We start from the raw sequence: 17,053 nt of genomic DNA, 5'->3' as shown, positions 1-17,053 counted from the left end.
CAGGTCTTGCCTTTCTGCTAGCCACACTTAGAATCTGAAATAAATATTTGGTATTATTAGAAACATTTACTGATGTTATGGCACCAAAGTATTAGGACTCAAATGTAAATTGGATGTCCATCTGAAAAACACAATGTGAAATTTCATGCACCTCCCGCCAAAATGGTACCAAGAATGTACAGTCCCAAAATATGTGAAAATGGTTCGCTTCAAAGCACCCTCATTGCTGCCAGCATGCTGATGACTTTGTGTAATGTTTCTTTTGGGCTGGGGTGATGAAAAATCTTATAAGCGTTTTCCAACAAAACTCTCGCCATTGTCTCCCAGAGATATTCCAACCTTTTTCATTTAAGACTAAATTGCCATTAGTTTAAACTGAATATGCTCTGGAACGAGGAGCCAGCATTTCAGGACAGGGGGTGATGTGATCATGAATCTGGAGTGGGTGAGTCGACGGGCGGCGTCATTCTGGATGTACTGTAGTTTATTCAAGAGTTTCAATGTTGTATCGGAGAGGATGCTATTACAGTAGTCAAGTTAGGAGGTGATGAAAGTTTGGAAGAGGGTTTGAGCGGCATTGAAAGAAAGTGAAGGGCGGAGAAGAGAAATATTTTTAGGTGGAAGAATGCAGTTTTTGGGATTTGGGTGATGTGTTGGTCCCAATAGAGGTTATTATCAAAAAGGACACCAAGGTCACGAAACTGAGAGGAGGGGAGCAGGTTTCACTTGTCAATAGTGAGATGAAAGTTGCAGGCTGTTTGGGGGAGTGACCGAGGACAGATTATTAGCAGTTGAGATTTAGTGCAGTTAAGAGTGAGAAAGTGTGTTTGCATCCAGAGTTTGATGTCTGAAAGACAGTTAGAGAGGATGGAGTGGGTTGTTTGCATAAAGGATTTGGTGGAGATGTACAATTGGATGTCAACAAGGTAGCAGTGGAACTGAAGACCATGATGACAAATGATTTGGCCGAGGGGGGGAAGGTAGAGGATGAAGAGGATGAAGAGAAGGTGACAAAGCACATAACCCTGGGGGGGGGGGGCATCTTGGAAAAATCGATATTAATGGTTATTAACTCATTCGCTGCCATTCGTGAATTTATTCGGGAATTGAAAATATGCCGTAGAACGCCATTCCCGAGTGTCAGAGATATGACAGTCAGACACCGTGGACAGAGACTCAGAACCAGAAAGATTGTCCCCACTGCCGGCAGGAGACGCAGTCATCAGATGACATACGTCTGAATTGTGCGCCCCTCTGCCAAGCTATTTATTGAGAGTATATGCAAATTACAGTGATATATTAGTAAAACACAGTTTTCTTGATTATAATGCCACGCCTCTGGGCGTTCTGAGCACCAACAGCTGCAAGCAGTAAAACATAAGACATTTTAATTGGTTGTCTTTTCCAAGAACTGATAAATTTGTAATCTGGCGCTTGTGCAGGATGTTTAAGCCGTAAATAACTTTGGTGGAAAAGGAGTATCTCAAGCCCTAAATTCTGTGCAAGGCCGGACCTTCTAGAATCTTGATGGAGACGACAGTTCACCTTGCCGTGTCTGTTTCACTCAGATTTACTGTGGCCATCTGCGCTTTGACTGTAGGCCCATTGTTTAGTTGGTCAGCAAAGCACGGCACTTTTAAACATGATAAATTATTATTCTCCATCACCGAGTTTATTCGAGTTTCACTTTTTTTTGCGCGAGAGTGCAGATCAAATATTGGTCTATCTTGTGGGTGAATTTCAGAACTGTAGGTCATGTATTTCCCTCCCACGAGGGGGCAACAGTTGCAATTTTCTCAAAAGAAGCAGCCCCAAATCGCCCCCACGATCAATATCTGCGTGACACCTGCCTGGGAGATCTGGCAACGAACTTATTTACAAATAAAGAGAAAAATAAAACTCTTTAGGTGAATCCGTTGGAGAACTGAGAACTGGTGGGCCGCCTGATTGAGGCAGTCGTCCCATTCTTGTTTAAAAACTGGTGATGAATCAACCTTGAGGCCTCCTGCTGGAGTAACATTACATACGTAGGAGCAGAATGATCCATCTCAGTAGGTTGACAAATGGGAGTTTTAATATCTGACATAATGAGCTCAAAAAGGTTGAATAATAATGGAAATAAGATCAAAAAGAAGCTATGGAGAAAAAAAATCAAAGCAAGCTTTGGACAGCGCAAAATTCTATGTGGCTAGCAAGATGTCAATGAGTAAGAAAAAAAATTTCGCAAACAAATTCTGAAAATACCACACAAATATATCATACCACTTCTGCCACCAAAGTAAGTTGAGGGATTTATTGTTTTTTTTTGTGGATAGCTCTTCTTTGCGAATGGCAAAAGGAGAGGCAGAATTATTTCAATGCAGTTATATTAAAAGAAAAAAAAGATGTCTGCACCGCAGCACTGTCGAGACTACAACTCTCCTTGTAACTAAAATTGCAAGTAAACATTGGGGGAACAACAGTGATCCTTCATTATATCATGCTTCATTCATCATTCAGAAAAACGCTAAATTACTCTGACGTTTTGTCCATGCTTGTCTGAATGGTTTGTTACTGATGCAACATCTAACAATTGGATTGGATTGGATATGCCTTTATTAGTCTCACAGTGGAGAAATTAAATTTCACAGCAGCATAGTGATGAAGGAAGGAAAGTAGAAAAACAAAATACATGAGCTGCTGGAAAGGCAGCCACTATCGCGGCGCCGTCTTGAAGTCAAAAGAACAAAAAAAAAAACTAAATAACAAATAATATGACAGCATAGAGACAATATGACAAAACAAAGACACAGAGAGACATTCATTCTTCAGGACTTGCTGTACCCTCTTTGTGATGACATGAAACAGTTCTAGATGAAAGAGGAGAGGATCAAAGCGTCTTTCCACCAGTGGATCAGGGACATCATGGTGGAATGTGCACGTCGACTACAAGCTAAATGTTGAAAGCAAACACGCAGCTGTAGCATCCATTGAAGAAAAGAGATTGTCTCACATCTCCTGTTCCACATAAATCTGCTTCAATTCCAAGCCGCAACAGCTCCACATACGCATTGGCGCTCTGCGCTGACGCTCCTTTCTTCTTATCGCGGGTTCCTCAAGCCATGCCGCAGACTGTCCAACAGCACTGACCTTTCCGCTGAAGATGCTGCCCATTACAGGTGCAAAAAAGCACAATGGCCCCTTTGGTGTCCAGCGATGGCAGTCAAATGGCACCAACATTCCTCCCATTCAAAAACAGTACTGGCATATTCATGCTGCCGAAAAGGCGCAACCGCTCAGCACAGTCTCCTCCTTGATGAATGTCGTGGTCAAAAATGCTGAAAAACAATCCGGATCCGTTCCACACGACGCACAACAACACAAAGTGAAAAAAAAGAAAATACAAAACAAGACAAAAACCACCAAAAAAAGCAAGGCTCATGAGAGCACTTGCTGAGGCTGCCGACTCGGGCGCCATCTTGGACTTCTTTTTCAATTCAATTCTTCTTCTTCAATTACCGCACTCATTGATTTATCCCGTGAGATGATTGACTGCACATATTTGCAGCCCCGCCCAGCACTTTCCTTTTTGTTTTGTCGCACTTTTGCCTTATCAATCGCATGCCTTTCTCTGGTATATTCCTTCATCTTCCTGACCGCTTTATCCTCACGAGGGTCGCAGGGTTTGCTGTAGCCTATCCCAGCCGTCTTCGGTTGAATTGGTTGCCAGTCAATTGCTGGGCACAAAGAGACAAACAACCATTTGCTCTCACACCTAAGGACAATTTAGAGTGCTCAATCAGCCTGCCATGTATGTTTTTGGTATGTGGGAGGAAACCGGAGGACCGGGAGAACATGCAAACCAGGAGGCTGGAGCGGGATTTGAACTCACAACCTCTGAACTGTGAAGTCGGCGTGTTAACCACTTAACTACCAGGCCGCCTATCTCTGATATATAATTTTTGTTTACTACGGAAGGAGTGGAGGTGTCGATTGGCTTCACTGAAAGAAGCAGCAGGTCTTTCTTTTCCTCTCTCTTCACCATGTTATGTTCCAGTCAGGGGAAGCCTCGGAACACATGCGTGGGTGCTCCCCCAGTCTTCTCACTCCCCAGTTGGGTACATCAGGAGCCATTTTATTTGCTTCGGAGAGAGTAAAGGCCAACATAACAAACAAAACAAAAATACCTTAAAATGTGAACAAAAAGAGGGAAATGAAAGACAAATGTAAAGAAATCGTGTTCGAGCAAAAATCGCTTAACCCTCCCTTGACTAAATACAATATTTATTCAAGATATTTACAGGCGTTAAGGCTATTCACTATACGAAGACATTGTAAATGTTATTTTATTTTCTTGACATTGTTTTATTATCATGGACCTCCACTTTTATTATACATCCGGTCAATGCCATCACATCCTGCCGATATTTACAAAAGCTGTCCCAAACAGCTAGGGCATTCACTCCTCCACCATCTGCGAGAGCCAGTCTGCACCAGTGGGTGCAGGCCAATTACATTATGTGCTATCCCAAAGATTAAATAATCTTTTTGTTCTTACTTTCGATTCCTGCTTGATTTTTCGATTGTTAAACGAACCTAACAACAGGTATTTACAAAGGTTGTTTTCTAACTTTAGACGTTTCCAGCAAAGTCTATACAAATCACAAAGTAAGTGATTTCTACGTAGAAGCACTTTACAAGACCATGCACAACCAAGCAATTTGCTGGGATTTCCAAGTGGCGGATAGATTGGAGAGTAAAGATTGTTCAGGCAGTGGGTTTTTTGATTTACGCTTTCGGAGGCGGTCCATGAACGTCTCTCAAGCATCCATTCCCAGGTCCCCAGAAAACATAATTTTCTTCTAAATAAGCCTTAAATCTACACAAAATATACCTTATTTTATGTACAGTTTGTTGTTACAGTCGGTTTACGAACACCTTGCCTTATGAACTTTTCGGTTTACGAACGTTAAATTCATGAAAATTAAGCCTTGGATGAAGCACTACTTTTTGTGATACACCCCCCCCCCCACCACGGCTGGCGGAGTAATCTTCAGCGGAAAAACACCAAAGCACACGACCGAACAGCTCCCCAGCCGGCCTACCTTTCCACACCTCCTTTCTATGAGTGCACACGTTGATCATCTTCAACGATACTTTTGCTGTTATGGGAACGAAAAAGACCCTACCACAGGCTCGTGTTCAGCCAAAGAAGATACAAAACAAAATTACAATCGATGAGAAGAAGGAGATAATTGAGAAACACGAACGAGGTGTTCATTTGTGGCGTCAAGGGTGCGCACCGTGGCTTTCATGTGAATCTCAGCCTGACACATTTCCCACACTGTGTGTCACTTCGCTGACAGTAACTTTCTAGGACCATTCTACAAATAAAGAGCCAATATGCTAAGTCCACCATTGCTCGACAATGGCGTTATTTACTCTATGCTTTCACGTGACTAATGACACCGAACATGTCATGTGCGAGTTGACAGCGGGGGCAGGGTCGCCACTCCTAACCTCCGCCAGCTGCTGTCAATCCCCTGATACTGGGACATTTCAACGAGTCGCTGTCACCTCACCAGTGACATGATTACGATGCCTCATGCCTCGCCAGTGTCTTGGACTTGCCACCACTAGAGTTTGCTTCGCCCGAGGTGGTTGTTAGCCACGATCGTGTAAGTTTGTTGCTCTCCGGGATCGCGAGTTTTTTCACCCCCGCATGCCATTTTATTTGCCTAGCTTGATAGGCTGGCCAGATCGCCCCCGCCTTCTTTTGTCGCGTCATTCCGGGTCTGTGGAATCATCGGAATCGCGCCTTTTGTTGTAATAAAATCTCTGCCAGCACATACGTCTCTGCCGCCTGCTTAGGGATCCAACGACTTTTATTAACGTTCTGACAAGTCAGCTATCCCTGTCACGCTCGGAACGTGACAGTATCATTGTGTTTAGCTGATAGAAAAGGCCTAGCATGATGTTACCCTTCGATCCTTGAAAGCAGCAATGAAGAATTTGTGATGTACAGGCTTTGATTGAACAGCTCCATCCAGAAAAGACTGTGGCTCTGAGAATCATCAACATGATGAATGATAATGTGATGCCTCAGTTTTGTCAGACCTCGTCAGAAAGCAACAGGTGTCAATTAGGAGCCATCAACGATCATCACAAATGTAAATAAAGTGACTTTATTATACAGTGCAGTGTATTTCTTTCATTACAATACAATAGCTCATTTATTATACATAGAATAAGGTATGTTGTGTGTAGTTGTGAGGCTTGATTAGTAGAAAATTATATTTTTTTGGAGACCTGGGAACGGATTATTGTCATTTTAATGGTTTCCTATGGGATACACACTTTTCGCCTTACACACTGTCTGGGAACCAATTAAGTTCGTAAGCCAAGGCCCCACTGTATAATAAATGTGCTATTGTATTGTAATTAAAGAAAACTGTGCTGTATCATAAAGTCGTTTTATTTACCTTTGTGTTCGGCGTTGATGTAGTTGCCTCTTGATGATATCCGAGTGAAGTTGCCGTGCTTTCTCAGTGATAATACCCTAACTCACACGGCCCCCTGCTAGCTGCTTTTCGTTAATCCGAATCCAAAAGTTTTTCAACCTCTTTTATTGCCTGAGACTGTTGCTTAGACAACACAGAAACACCCTTAGCCACACGTAGCAATAGTCACATACTGGTACTGGGACGCTAAATCACACAAATGCACACCTCGTTCATGTTTTTCGATGACCTCCTTCTTCTGCTCGACCGCAATTTTCTTTTGTGTCCTTTTCGGCTTCACACTATCCTGTGATGGGGTCTTTTTCGGTCCCATAATAGCAAAAGTACTCCACTTGATAGCAAACCACGTCTGCACTCAAAGGGCGATGTGTGGTTTGGTTCGTCCGCCGAAAACTAGTTTGTATGCCAAGATTATATTCTCGCGAATTTAATGTTCGTAAGGCGAAAAGTTTGTGAGCTAAACTGTTCCTAAGCTGAGGTCTCACTCTACCTGTAGTCAGTTGCTCTAGTGAAATATCCTAATAAAGGAGCTGTGAACTAGTGATGTGTCGTTCGTGAATGAGCCGGTCTCTGAAATGAACGAAGAGACGGCTCCAAACCATAAGCCGGAAATAGGAGCCAACTTTTTTTTCCTCGATTCCCCGCCCCCAGTCTTCGGTTAAAGCCGCACGTAATTAGTCAAGATCCTTGGTAGAGGAGGGATGGGAGAATTGCAGACACACGCAGCAATGAGGAGAAGGAGGAGGAGTTTCCTTATCCTGGCTAGCGATTTCAACCAGGCCAACCTGAAAAGCATGTTTCCACAAGTCCATGGACACGTAAACTTTCCAACTAGAGGTGACAACATTCTGGACACTGTTTTCACCACACACAAAGGAGCTAACAAAGCCTACCCCCCCCCCCCACCGTGGAACTTCAGACCACTCCACTATCATGCTAATGCCGCACACAGGCCACTTGTCAAAGTCGTCAAACCAGTCAAGAAGCAGATAAGGGTGTGGCCTGACGGGTCGTCAGAGGCACTCAAAGACTGCTTCTCCAACAACGACTGGAACATGTTCAGGCAAGCGGCCCCTACGACAACACCACAGACCGCCAAGAGTACACCAACTCACAGGCTCCTTAGGGCTCGGAACGCTACCTACAGAGCTGGCGATGAGCTGGGCCTGAGGACAGCCAGGGCCAACCTGTCACGTGGCATCAGGATGGCCAACAGACAGCACTCCAGGAGGATCGCCAACTACTTCAGTGACAGCAGAGACACCTGGAACCTGTGGCGTGGGATACAGACCATCACAGACTACAAGCCTTCTCCACAGACCTGCGAGAACTCCACCACTCTGCTGAAACAGCTGAACGACTTCTTCGCCCGCTTCGAGGCAGACAACAGCACTCCAGCACAAAAGACTCCACTTGTTTAAAATTGCTTTCAATGTATAGTTCTATCTGCTATTTTATTATGTATCATTTTACTTATTGTTTTATTGTTTTATTGTTATGTGCTTTGTTTTATTGTTTTTATTGTAAAGTGTCCTTGGGTGATTGCATATCGGCCCAATCGTTCGACCAATGACGCCATCTCCACTGCTCTCCACACAGCGCTCACCTACCTCGAGACCAGAGACTCCTATGTCAGAATGCTGTTCATCGACTCAGATCAGCATTCAACACCATCATCCCCCAACAGCTCACCGACAAACTGAGCAAACTGGGGATCAGCACCTCCCTGTGCAACAGGCTGCTGGGCTTCCTGACGGGGAGACCACAGGCAGTCAGAGTTGGAAACAACACCTCCAGCACCATCACGCTGAACACAGCCCCCCCACCCCCAGGGTGTGTGCTGAGGCCCCTCCTTTTCACTCTGCCCAAACATAACTGCTCACCATCATCTTCCAGCTCCACCCTCTTCATAAAGTTTGCGAATGACACAACTGTGGTGGGCCTCATCAACAACGATGAGGAGACAGCCTACAGGGACAAGGTCAGCCACCTGGCCACATGGTGCAAGGACAACAATCTCCGTCTGAATGTGGAGAAGACTAAGGAGATTGTTGTGGACTTCAGGAGAGTGCAACACCAGCATGCTCCACTAACCAGCGACGGTGCTGCAGTGGAGGCAGTGAGCAGCACCAAGTTCCTGGGAGTGCAGATCTGTCCTGGAGCCACAACATGGCATCACTGGCCAAGAGATCCCACCAGCGCCTGTACTTCCTCCGCAAGATCAGAAGATCTGGAGCCCCGACCCCCATCACGACCTCCTTCTACCGCGGTACCATCAAGAGCATCCTGACCAGCTGTATCACAGTGTGGTACGGCGCCTGCACCGTGTCCTGCCGTAAGACCCCCGCCTTTCAGGGCGTTTATAACACCCGCATCACCCGCAGAGCCATCAGGATCGCTGGCGATCCCACCCACACCACCCACAGCCTCTTCAGCCTGCTGCCATCGGGTAGGAGACTGCGGAGTTTCCGAGCCAAGAACAGCAGACTGGAGGACAGTTTCTGCCACCAGGCATTCAGGAAACGACACTCCCTCCCAGCCCTGCCCCCCCCCCCCCTTCCCACTGTTAGATTGAATCTTGTCAGATTAAATCTTGTTCTTCTTCAGGTTCAGTTCTTCATTTGTGTTGTCTAAATAGTCAATCAGCAGGAAGTAAGGTGTTATACAAAAAAGAATATTTATTATTCAACCAGAGCGCCGAGCAAGAGAGAGAGAAAGGGACCAGTGAAGAAGGGGGCTCCTTTTCCCCCAACATATGTTATTTATACCTTAGCGGGAATGACCTCATTTCAAAGGGAGCCAATCGGCTGTGACTTAAGGCGTTGAACATTAGACTGAAACATGAGTGTGTACACTACAAATACATGAAGTTGTAAGGTAAACCACACACACACACACACACACACACACACACACACACACACACACACACACACACACACACACACACACACACCTTCACACATCACACTTCAATCTTTTTTTTTTTTTTTTTTTTTTTTTTTTGCATTTCTACACTATGTCACTTTACATATGAGACTACCTCGCTTTACATACGTCACACCTTCACTTTACATACGACACTACCTCACAATTACATGTATCTTCTGTTGTCAATTGTCTGTCTTTTTAGCCACATTATAAGTGCCTTGTATGCTGGGTCCGAGAGGACATTAATTTCATCTATGCTGTATGTCATGCATATTCGCATATTTGACAATAAAGCTGACTTTGACTTTGACTGAAGGTGATGACTATAGACAAAGTGAAGAATCTGAATCAGAATAATCTTTATAAGTATGTAGAACACACAAAGAATTTGTCTCTGGTAGAACACGCTGCATTTGTATCATCACAGAAAATTTGAGGCACTATACAGTTATATTTGGGTTACTGTTGAGAGAGTTAATGGCTTGGGGGGAAAAGCTGTTTAAATGTCTGCCTGATTTGGTGCTTACGGATCGAGGATAGTGGATTCTTCTACAGAAGCACAACGGCCACACGGAAGCTCAAATCTACCCAACAACAGTAAGAGCGTATTACAAGGTGGAACTTCACCATTCATATGCTAAAACAGATCCTGTAGTCCAAGGATGCAGTCATCTCTACCTTGGCTGCTATCAATACACCTGTTGATCCTCTGAGCAAAGAGGAATGGGAGGTACTGCAGGATGCATGCACTGTTTTGGAGCCATTTGGACAGGTCACTGTGGAGATAGTGTAGACAGGTACAGTGGACAAATGTTATCACATTATGCTGTTATCCATCCATCCATCCATCCATCTTCTGCCGCTTATCCGGGGTCGGGTCGCGGGGGCAGCAGCTTCAGTAGGGAAGCCCAGACTTCCCTCTCCCCAGCCACTTCTTCCAGCTCGTCCTGGCGGATCCCGAGGCGTTCCCATGCCATTTGGGAGACATAGTCTCTCCAGCGTGTTCTCGGTCGTCCCCGGGGTCTCCTGCCAGTGGGGCATGCCCGGAACACCTCACGAGGGAGACGTCCCGGGGGCATCCTAATCAGATGCCCGAGCCACTCATCTGGCTCCTCTCGATGTGGAGGAGAAGCGGCTCGACTTTGAGCCCCTCCCGGATGACCGAGCTTCTCACCTTATCTCTAAGGGAGAGCCCGGACACCCGACGGAGAAAGCTCATTTCGGCCGCTTGCATCCGGGATCTCGTTCTTTCGGACACAACCCATAGCTCGTGACCATAGATGAGGGTTGGGACGTAGATCGACCGGTAGATTGAGAGCTTTGCTTTTTGGCTCAGCTCCTTCTTCACCACGACAGATCGGTACAAAGTCCGCATCACGGCAGACGCCGCACCGATCCGCCTGTCGACCTCTCGATCCCTTTCACCCTCACTCGTGAACAAGACACCCAGATACTTAAACTCCTCCACTTGAAGCAAAATCTCCTCCCCGACCCAGAGAGGGCACTCCACCCTTTTCCGACTGAGAACCATTGTCTCAGATTTGGAGGTGCTGATTCTCATCCCAGCCGCTTCACATTCGGCTGCGAAACGCTCCAGCGAGAGTTGGAGAGCTCCACTTGAAGGCCCCAACAGTACAACATCATCTGCAAAAAGCAGAGATGCTATACTGAGGCTACCAAAACGGAAACCTTCAACGCTTCGGCTGCGCCTAGAAATTCTGTCCATAAAGGTTATGAACAGAATCAGTGACAAAGGGCAGCCTTGGCGGAGCCCAACCCTCACTGGAAACGATTCCGACTTACTGCCGGCAATGCGAACCAGACTCTGACATCGGTCATATAGGGACCGAACGGCCCGTATCAGCCGCTCCTGTACCCCATACTCCCGAAGTACCCTCCACAGAACTCCACGAGGGACACGGTCAAACGCTTTCTCCAAGTCCACAAAACACATGTAGAGTGGTTGGGCGAATTCCCATGCGCCCTTGAGGACCCTGCTAAGGGTGTAGAGCTGGTCCACTGTGCCGCGGCTGGGACGAAAACCACACTGTTCCTCCTCAATCTGAGGCTCGACTTTCCGACGGACCCACCCCTCTAGGACCCCTGAATAGACCTTTCCAGGGAGGCTGAGGAGTGTGATCCCTCTGTAGTTGGAACACACCCTCCGGTCCCCCTTTTTAAAAAGGGGGACCACCACCCCGGTCTGCCAATCCAGAGGCACTCCCCCCGATGACCACACAATGTTGCAGAGGCGTGTCAGCCAGGACAGCCCCACAACATCCAGAGCCTTTAGGAACTCCGGTCGGAACACCGAGGAGCTTTTTAACCACCTCGGTGACTTCAGTCACAAGGATCGGAGGGCCCACCTCGGAGTCCCCAGACACTGCTTCCTCCAAGGAAGGCGTGTTGGTGGAGTTGAGGAGGTCTTCGAAGTACTCTGCCCACCGGTTCACGACGTCTCGAGTCGAAGTCAGCAGCGCCCCACCCTCACTGTACACAGTGTTAGTGGTGCACTGCTTTCCCCTCCCGAGACGCCGGATGGTGGACCAGAATTTCCTCGAAGCGGTCCAGAAGTCGGCTTCCATGGCCTCACCGAACTCTTCCCATGCCCGTGTTTTTGCCTCGGCGACCACCGAGGCTGCATTCCGCTTGGCTAGTCGATACGTGTCAGCTGTCTCAGGAGTCCCACAGGCTATATAAGCCCGGTAGGACTCCTTCTTCAGCTTTACGGCATCCCTTACTACTGGTGTCCACCAGCGAGTACGGGGATTGGCTCCACGACAGGCACCAACCACCTTACGGCCGCAACTCTGATTTGCCGCCTCAGCAAGGGAGGTACGGAACATGGTCCATTCGGACTCAATGTCCCCCACCTCCCCCGGGACATGTGTATAGTTCTGCCGGAGGTGGGAGTTGAAACTCCTTCTGACAGGGGATTCTGCCAGACGTTCCCAACAAACCCTCACAACACGTTTGGGTCTTCCAGGTCGGACTGGCATCTTCCCCCACCAACGGAGCCTACTCACCACCAGGTGGTGATCAGTTGACAGCTCCACCCCTCTCTTCACTCGAGTGTCCAAAACATGAGGCCGCAAATCCGATGATACAACTATAAAGTCAATCATCGAACTGCGACCAAGGGTGTCCTGGTGCCACATGCACATATGGATACCCTTATGTTTGAATAAAGTGTTTGTTATAGACAATCCGTGTTGAGCACAGAAGTCTAATAACAAGACACCACTCCTGTTCTGATCGGGGGGGCCATTCTTCCCAATCACGCCCTTCCAGGTCCCACTGTCATTGCCCACATGAGCATTGAAATCGCCCAGCAGAACAACGGAGTCCCCAGGGGGAGCGCTCTCCAGCACACCCCCTAAGGTCTCCAAAAAGGATGGGTACACTGAACTGCTGTTTGGTGCATATGCACAGACAACAGTCAGAACCCGTCCCCCCACCTGAAGGCGGAGGGAAGCAACCCTTTCGTCTACTGGGGTGAATCCCAATGTACAGGCGGCGAGTCGGGGGGCAATAAGTATGCCGACACCTGCTCTACGCCTCTCACCGTGGGCAACTCCAGAGTGGAAGAGAGTCCAACCCCTCTCGAGAGGGCTGGTACCGGAACCCAGGCTGTGTGTGGAGGCAAGCCCAACTATGTCTAGTCGGAACTTTTCAACCTCGTGCACCAGCTCAGGCTCCTTCCCTGTAAGAGAGGTGACATTCCACGTCCCCAGAGCTAGCTTCTGTAGTCGAGGGTCGGACCGCCAGGGTCCCCGCCTTTGGCTGCTGCCCAGCTCACATTGCACCCGACCCCTCTGGCCCCTCCCATGGGTGGTGAGCCCTTGAGAAGGGGGACCCACGTTTCCTCTTCGGGCTGAGCCCGACCGGGCCCCATGGGTGTAGGCGCTCGCCAACGAGCCCCATCTCCAGGCCTGGCTCCAGAGAGAGGCCCCGGTGACCCGCGTCCGGGCAAGGGAAAACTGAATCCATTTCTCTTTTTCATCATATGGGGTCTTCTGAGTCGTACTTTGTCTGGTCCCTCACCCAGGACCTGTTTGCCATGGGTGACCCTACCAGGGGCATGAAGCCCCAGACAACCTAGCTCCTAGGATCATTGGGACACACAAACCCCTCCACCACGGTAAGGTGACGACTCATGGAGGGGTATGCTGTTATTTTTATTCAATTATTATATTTCTTTAGTGAGCCAAGCCAAAAGATCCGGCTCTCTGAAAGGCACTGGAATTCCCATCACTACTGTGTAGCGCACTCATTGTTTTGTTTCCGGTTTATTTTAGAGCAACGTCTTATCCCATGTCATGTGGTGCGGCGTTAATCTTGCGATAAAAATGTAAACCCGTTCACATTTATTTAAATTAAATTAAATTAATAACGCGTAAAACTAACAGCTCTATCCAAAACCAATTAATTTCAAAAGTAGAAGTACCATTAAACAGTATTCAATTTAGTTTTTCTAACAGCACAAATGCCTTCTCTACCAACACCTACAGGCCATTGACAAGTACTGCAGGGTGAGTGGTGGCTTCTCAGGCGTGAAGGATGTCTACTCTTCGAACCCGACCTATGATGATGTGCAGCAGAGCTTCTTTTTGGCAGAGACGCTCAAGTAAGATCATAGAATATTGAGTGCATGTCAAAGCAACACGTGGTGCTCTATTATTTAACCCCAGGGCCATTAAAACGTTTTCCAGGAGCATTTTCCCAAAAAGGAATAACAACAGCACAAAGCAAGCAAAAAAGTGCTCATTCTGTCTCAATGCCTTTCTCACATAGACAGCATACAAGGAAAAAAGGTCTCCGAGAAAGGGGTTCTATATGTATTCTGCTGCTTGTTTTGAGGGTGAAAGTGATAGCATGTTAGAATCAGTTAACAGTTTCCTAAATTATTCATGTATTACTGATTTTAGGCATACATGTGAGCAAATACCTTTCACAAATCCGATGATAGGCTGCACCTTTACAAGCAGCTCCTTTGTACCCATGCACATATTATTTTATTAGGAAAAACAGCAAAGACTGTTGGCCTTGTCAGTTATATAGCATCACTCACGCTCGTTTTTTTCTCCATGTCGGCCAGGTATCTGTACCTGCTCTTTTCCAAGGACGATCTAATGCCGCTGGAAAGTTGGGTCTTCAACACAGAGGCTCATCCGCTTCCTGTGCTCCACCTGGGCAACATCACCCTGCCGGGCAGTGAGTCGGCAGGGTGAATCAATGAACGGGTGTTACCTTGCTCACCTGACCATAAACACCGGGCTGACTTTTATCAGGTTCTTCAGATGTGGACCATGTCAGAGCTAGAGAACTCCCTGATAACTCTGGTCCTCCAAAGTGTACACATTTAGTTTTTGTTCCAATGGGTTTGTTTTCACCAAACTCTTTCTACCCCTCTCTTTAATTGGGACGCAACAGTTGAATTTTGCACCAGTTGAAATTTTGACGGATGTCTTCTTTTTTGAGTAGATAAGGATATTTCACAGAAGACAACAGAGAAACAGTCCGACTGGTTGTATAATCAGTTCAGCCAAAAACACCTCCCCACCCCAAACTTCAATGAAAATAAAAACTGCTGCTATGCTATAATTGGATGCTGCATTTTTTTTTACTCTTCATACTTTTGTTTTTTGTTGTTGTTGTTTTTTGTCTACCGCACCACGATGTGAGTCTTTGGTCACCGCTTTCCTTTATCGTTCAAAATATTTTGTTAACTCCTGGCTTTGTATCAATGAACTTTATGAGAACATCACCTTTCGGAAAACAAGAAAAATCAAATCTGAGGTAAAATCTGGTCTGTGGTTTCAGATGACACAAGTTTATATATACATTGTTCCTAACTTCCTTTCACATCATTCATTTCTTTTGGGTAAAGGATGTTACTTCCCATAACCCTCCACACACCCCTACTCAATCTTGTTACAATAAGCTAGAAAATCTGTGAACGCTGACATCATGAGCGAGTTAGACATTGTGATCGGCTAATATGCAGTTATTGGTGGTTGAATCCAGAGATGCAAATGCCATCCCTGGCTGAAACTACAACCATCCAACACGGATCATTGCAAGTGCAAAATAATCAACGAACACAAATCACAATATTCAATATTTTTCCGTTTATTTTCTTTCGTCAGTTGGAATTTGCTTGGGCAAAACCTTTCATGAAGATCAATTCAAAAAACAATTTTGGGTGGGGATGAGGGGGGAGCGAATTTGTCTACGTTACTTTTTGTCAAAATCATACTTTTGGAAACATTTGCTTGTACTTTGGAAGAGAGCATATTTTATAGACCAAAGCACTAGCTGAATCTTAATTTGTGCATTTGCTGCAATTTTAATACATGAATGGAAATTAAAGCTTTTTTAAAATTCAATCAAGTTATCAATATTCAATATTTAATACAGAAAACATCTAATTGTGAAAATAGTCTTAAATTGCACACCTAATTGAGTGTCAATCACATTAATGATGGTTATATGTAGATAAATCTTAAGTTGAGTTGAATAACCTTAATTTGATTGTTGTCCCCTTTTATCATCACCATCACCTTGCTCTTTTATTGTCAGACATGATGAATTCTTGATGAATTCAAGGCTTTAAGTTCAGAACTGTGAAGTCAAACGAAATGACACAGGACTGAAACGACGACCTTCCCGTTTAAATAGTAATTAATATAACTTTTTATTGCAAACTGAATCGAAATGTGACTTTGTTTAAAAAAGGGGAATAAAGGGCCACACATTGTCGCTTTTCAGCAAAAAGCATGTATGCCCAGAAGTTCCGAGGGTTTTTTTCCATCTATAAAATTACAAATGACCTTGCCTGCCATTTCAGATGAAAAGAATATACAAAATTAAAATAAATGTATTTTCAATGAGACAGACATTATTGGGTCCTTGTGTGCAAATGTAAATTTCAGGGGTTTTCTTGTTTGTTAAATTATTATTATTGAAAGTTATTGAAAGTTCTATTTGTTAACTAGGAGGGAGTGCATCTGATTTGAAGTATGAATTCATTTTCATGACCTCACATAACTCCCTCATTCATCACTTTCAACATCCTGTCAACGATGTGGCCGCAGTTCTCTGTTTGTGTTTTTACTTTATTACTAAGAAAACGTATGTGTAAATAGGTTGAAACATCAACACACATTCAATAAAGTTGTTACTACATGTGACAAGGAACTGGAGTTGTTTTGATCGTGTGGATGTTGGCTTTGGTAAATCTGTAATGTTTGCTTTAAAACGTGTCTTGCTTGTCAGGAATATACACTTAGATAAATGAGGTTGTTTCATTCTCTTTCACATTTTAGTCTCGTTTTGGATCTTATTTTTTTATACAGTTAGCATCCGACTTAGGACTGGCTCGACTTACGACCACGACCACCAACCCCTTTTTTTTTTTTTTTTTACGATTGGCACCGCAATGCGCTAGCAGTCCGGCAACGGATGCAACCATTTTGGCCAGTCAGCCAGCATATATAGATGGCGCCCCCCTGTGTGGCTGCCTCCACAGCAGCTCTTTCCCTTTCTTGTCTACTTTTTTACTTTTTTACTTTTCCGTTTTTGCTTTGCCTAATTTCGTTCCATAAACCTACGGCGAGGAG

At 45.6% G+C, this 17,053-nt stretch overlaps 1 protein-coding gene across 3 annotated transcripts in view; it reads left to right on the top strand.

The window, feature by feature from the left end:
* The window catches only part of man1a2 (mannosidase, alpha, class 1A, member 2), a 194,527-nt gene extending 177,897 nt beyond the window's left edge, over positions 1-16,630 (top strand). For all 3 annotated transcript variants that reach the window (XM_089003221.1, XM_089003219.1, XM_089003220.1), the window contains 2 exons: positions 13,943-14,058; positions 14,530-16,630. In XM_089003221.1, coding sequence (XP_088859347.1) covers positions 13,943-14,058; positions 14,530-14,662 — 249 coding nt within the window. In that variant the 3' untranslated portion in view covers positions 14,663-16,630. The remainder of the gene's footprint in view (positions 1-13,942; positions 14,059-14,529) is intronic.
* The last annotated feature ends 423 nt before the right edge of the window (positions 16,631-17,053 follow it).

The sequence above is a fragment of the Hippocampus bargibanti genome, linkage group LG08, assembly GCF_051943395.1.
Source record: "Hippocampus bargibanti isolate YZ-2025 linkage group LG08, ASM5194339v1, whole genome shotgun sequence".
NCBI classification, from domain to species: Eukaryota; Metazoa; Chordata; class Actinopteri; order Syngnathiformes; family Syngnathidae; genus Hippocampus; species Hippocampus bargibanti.
This window is presented reverse-complemented; position numbering and strand designations above follow the sequence as displayed.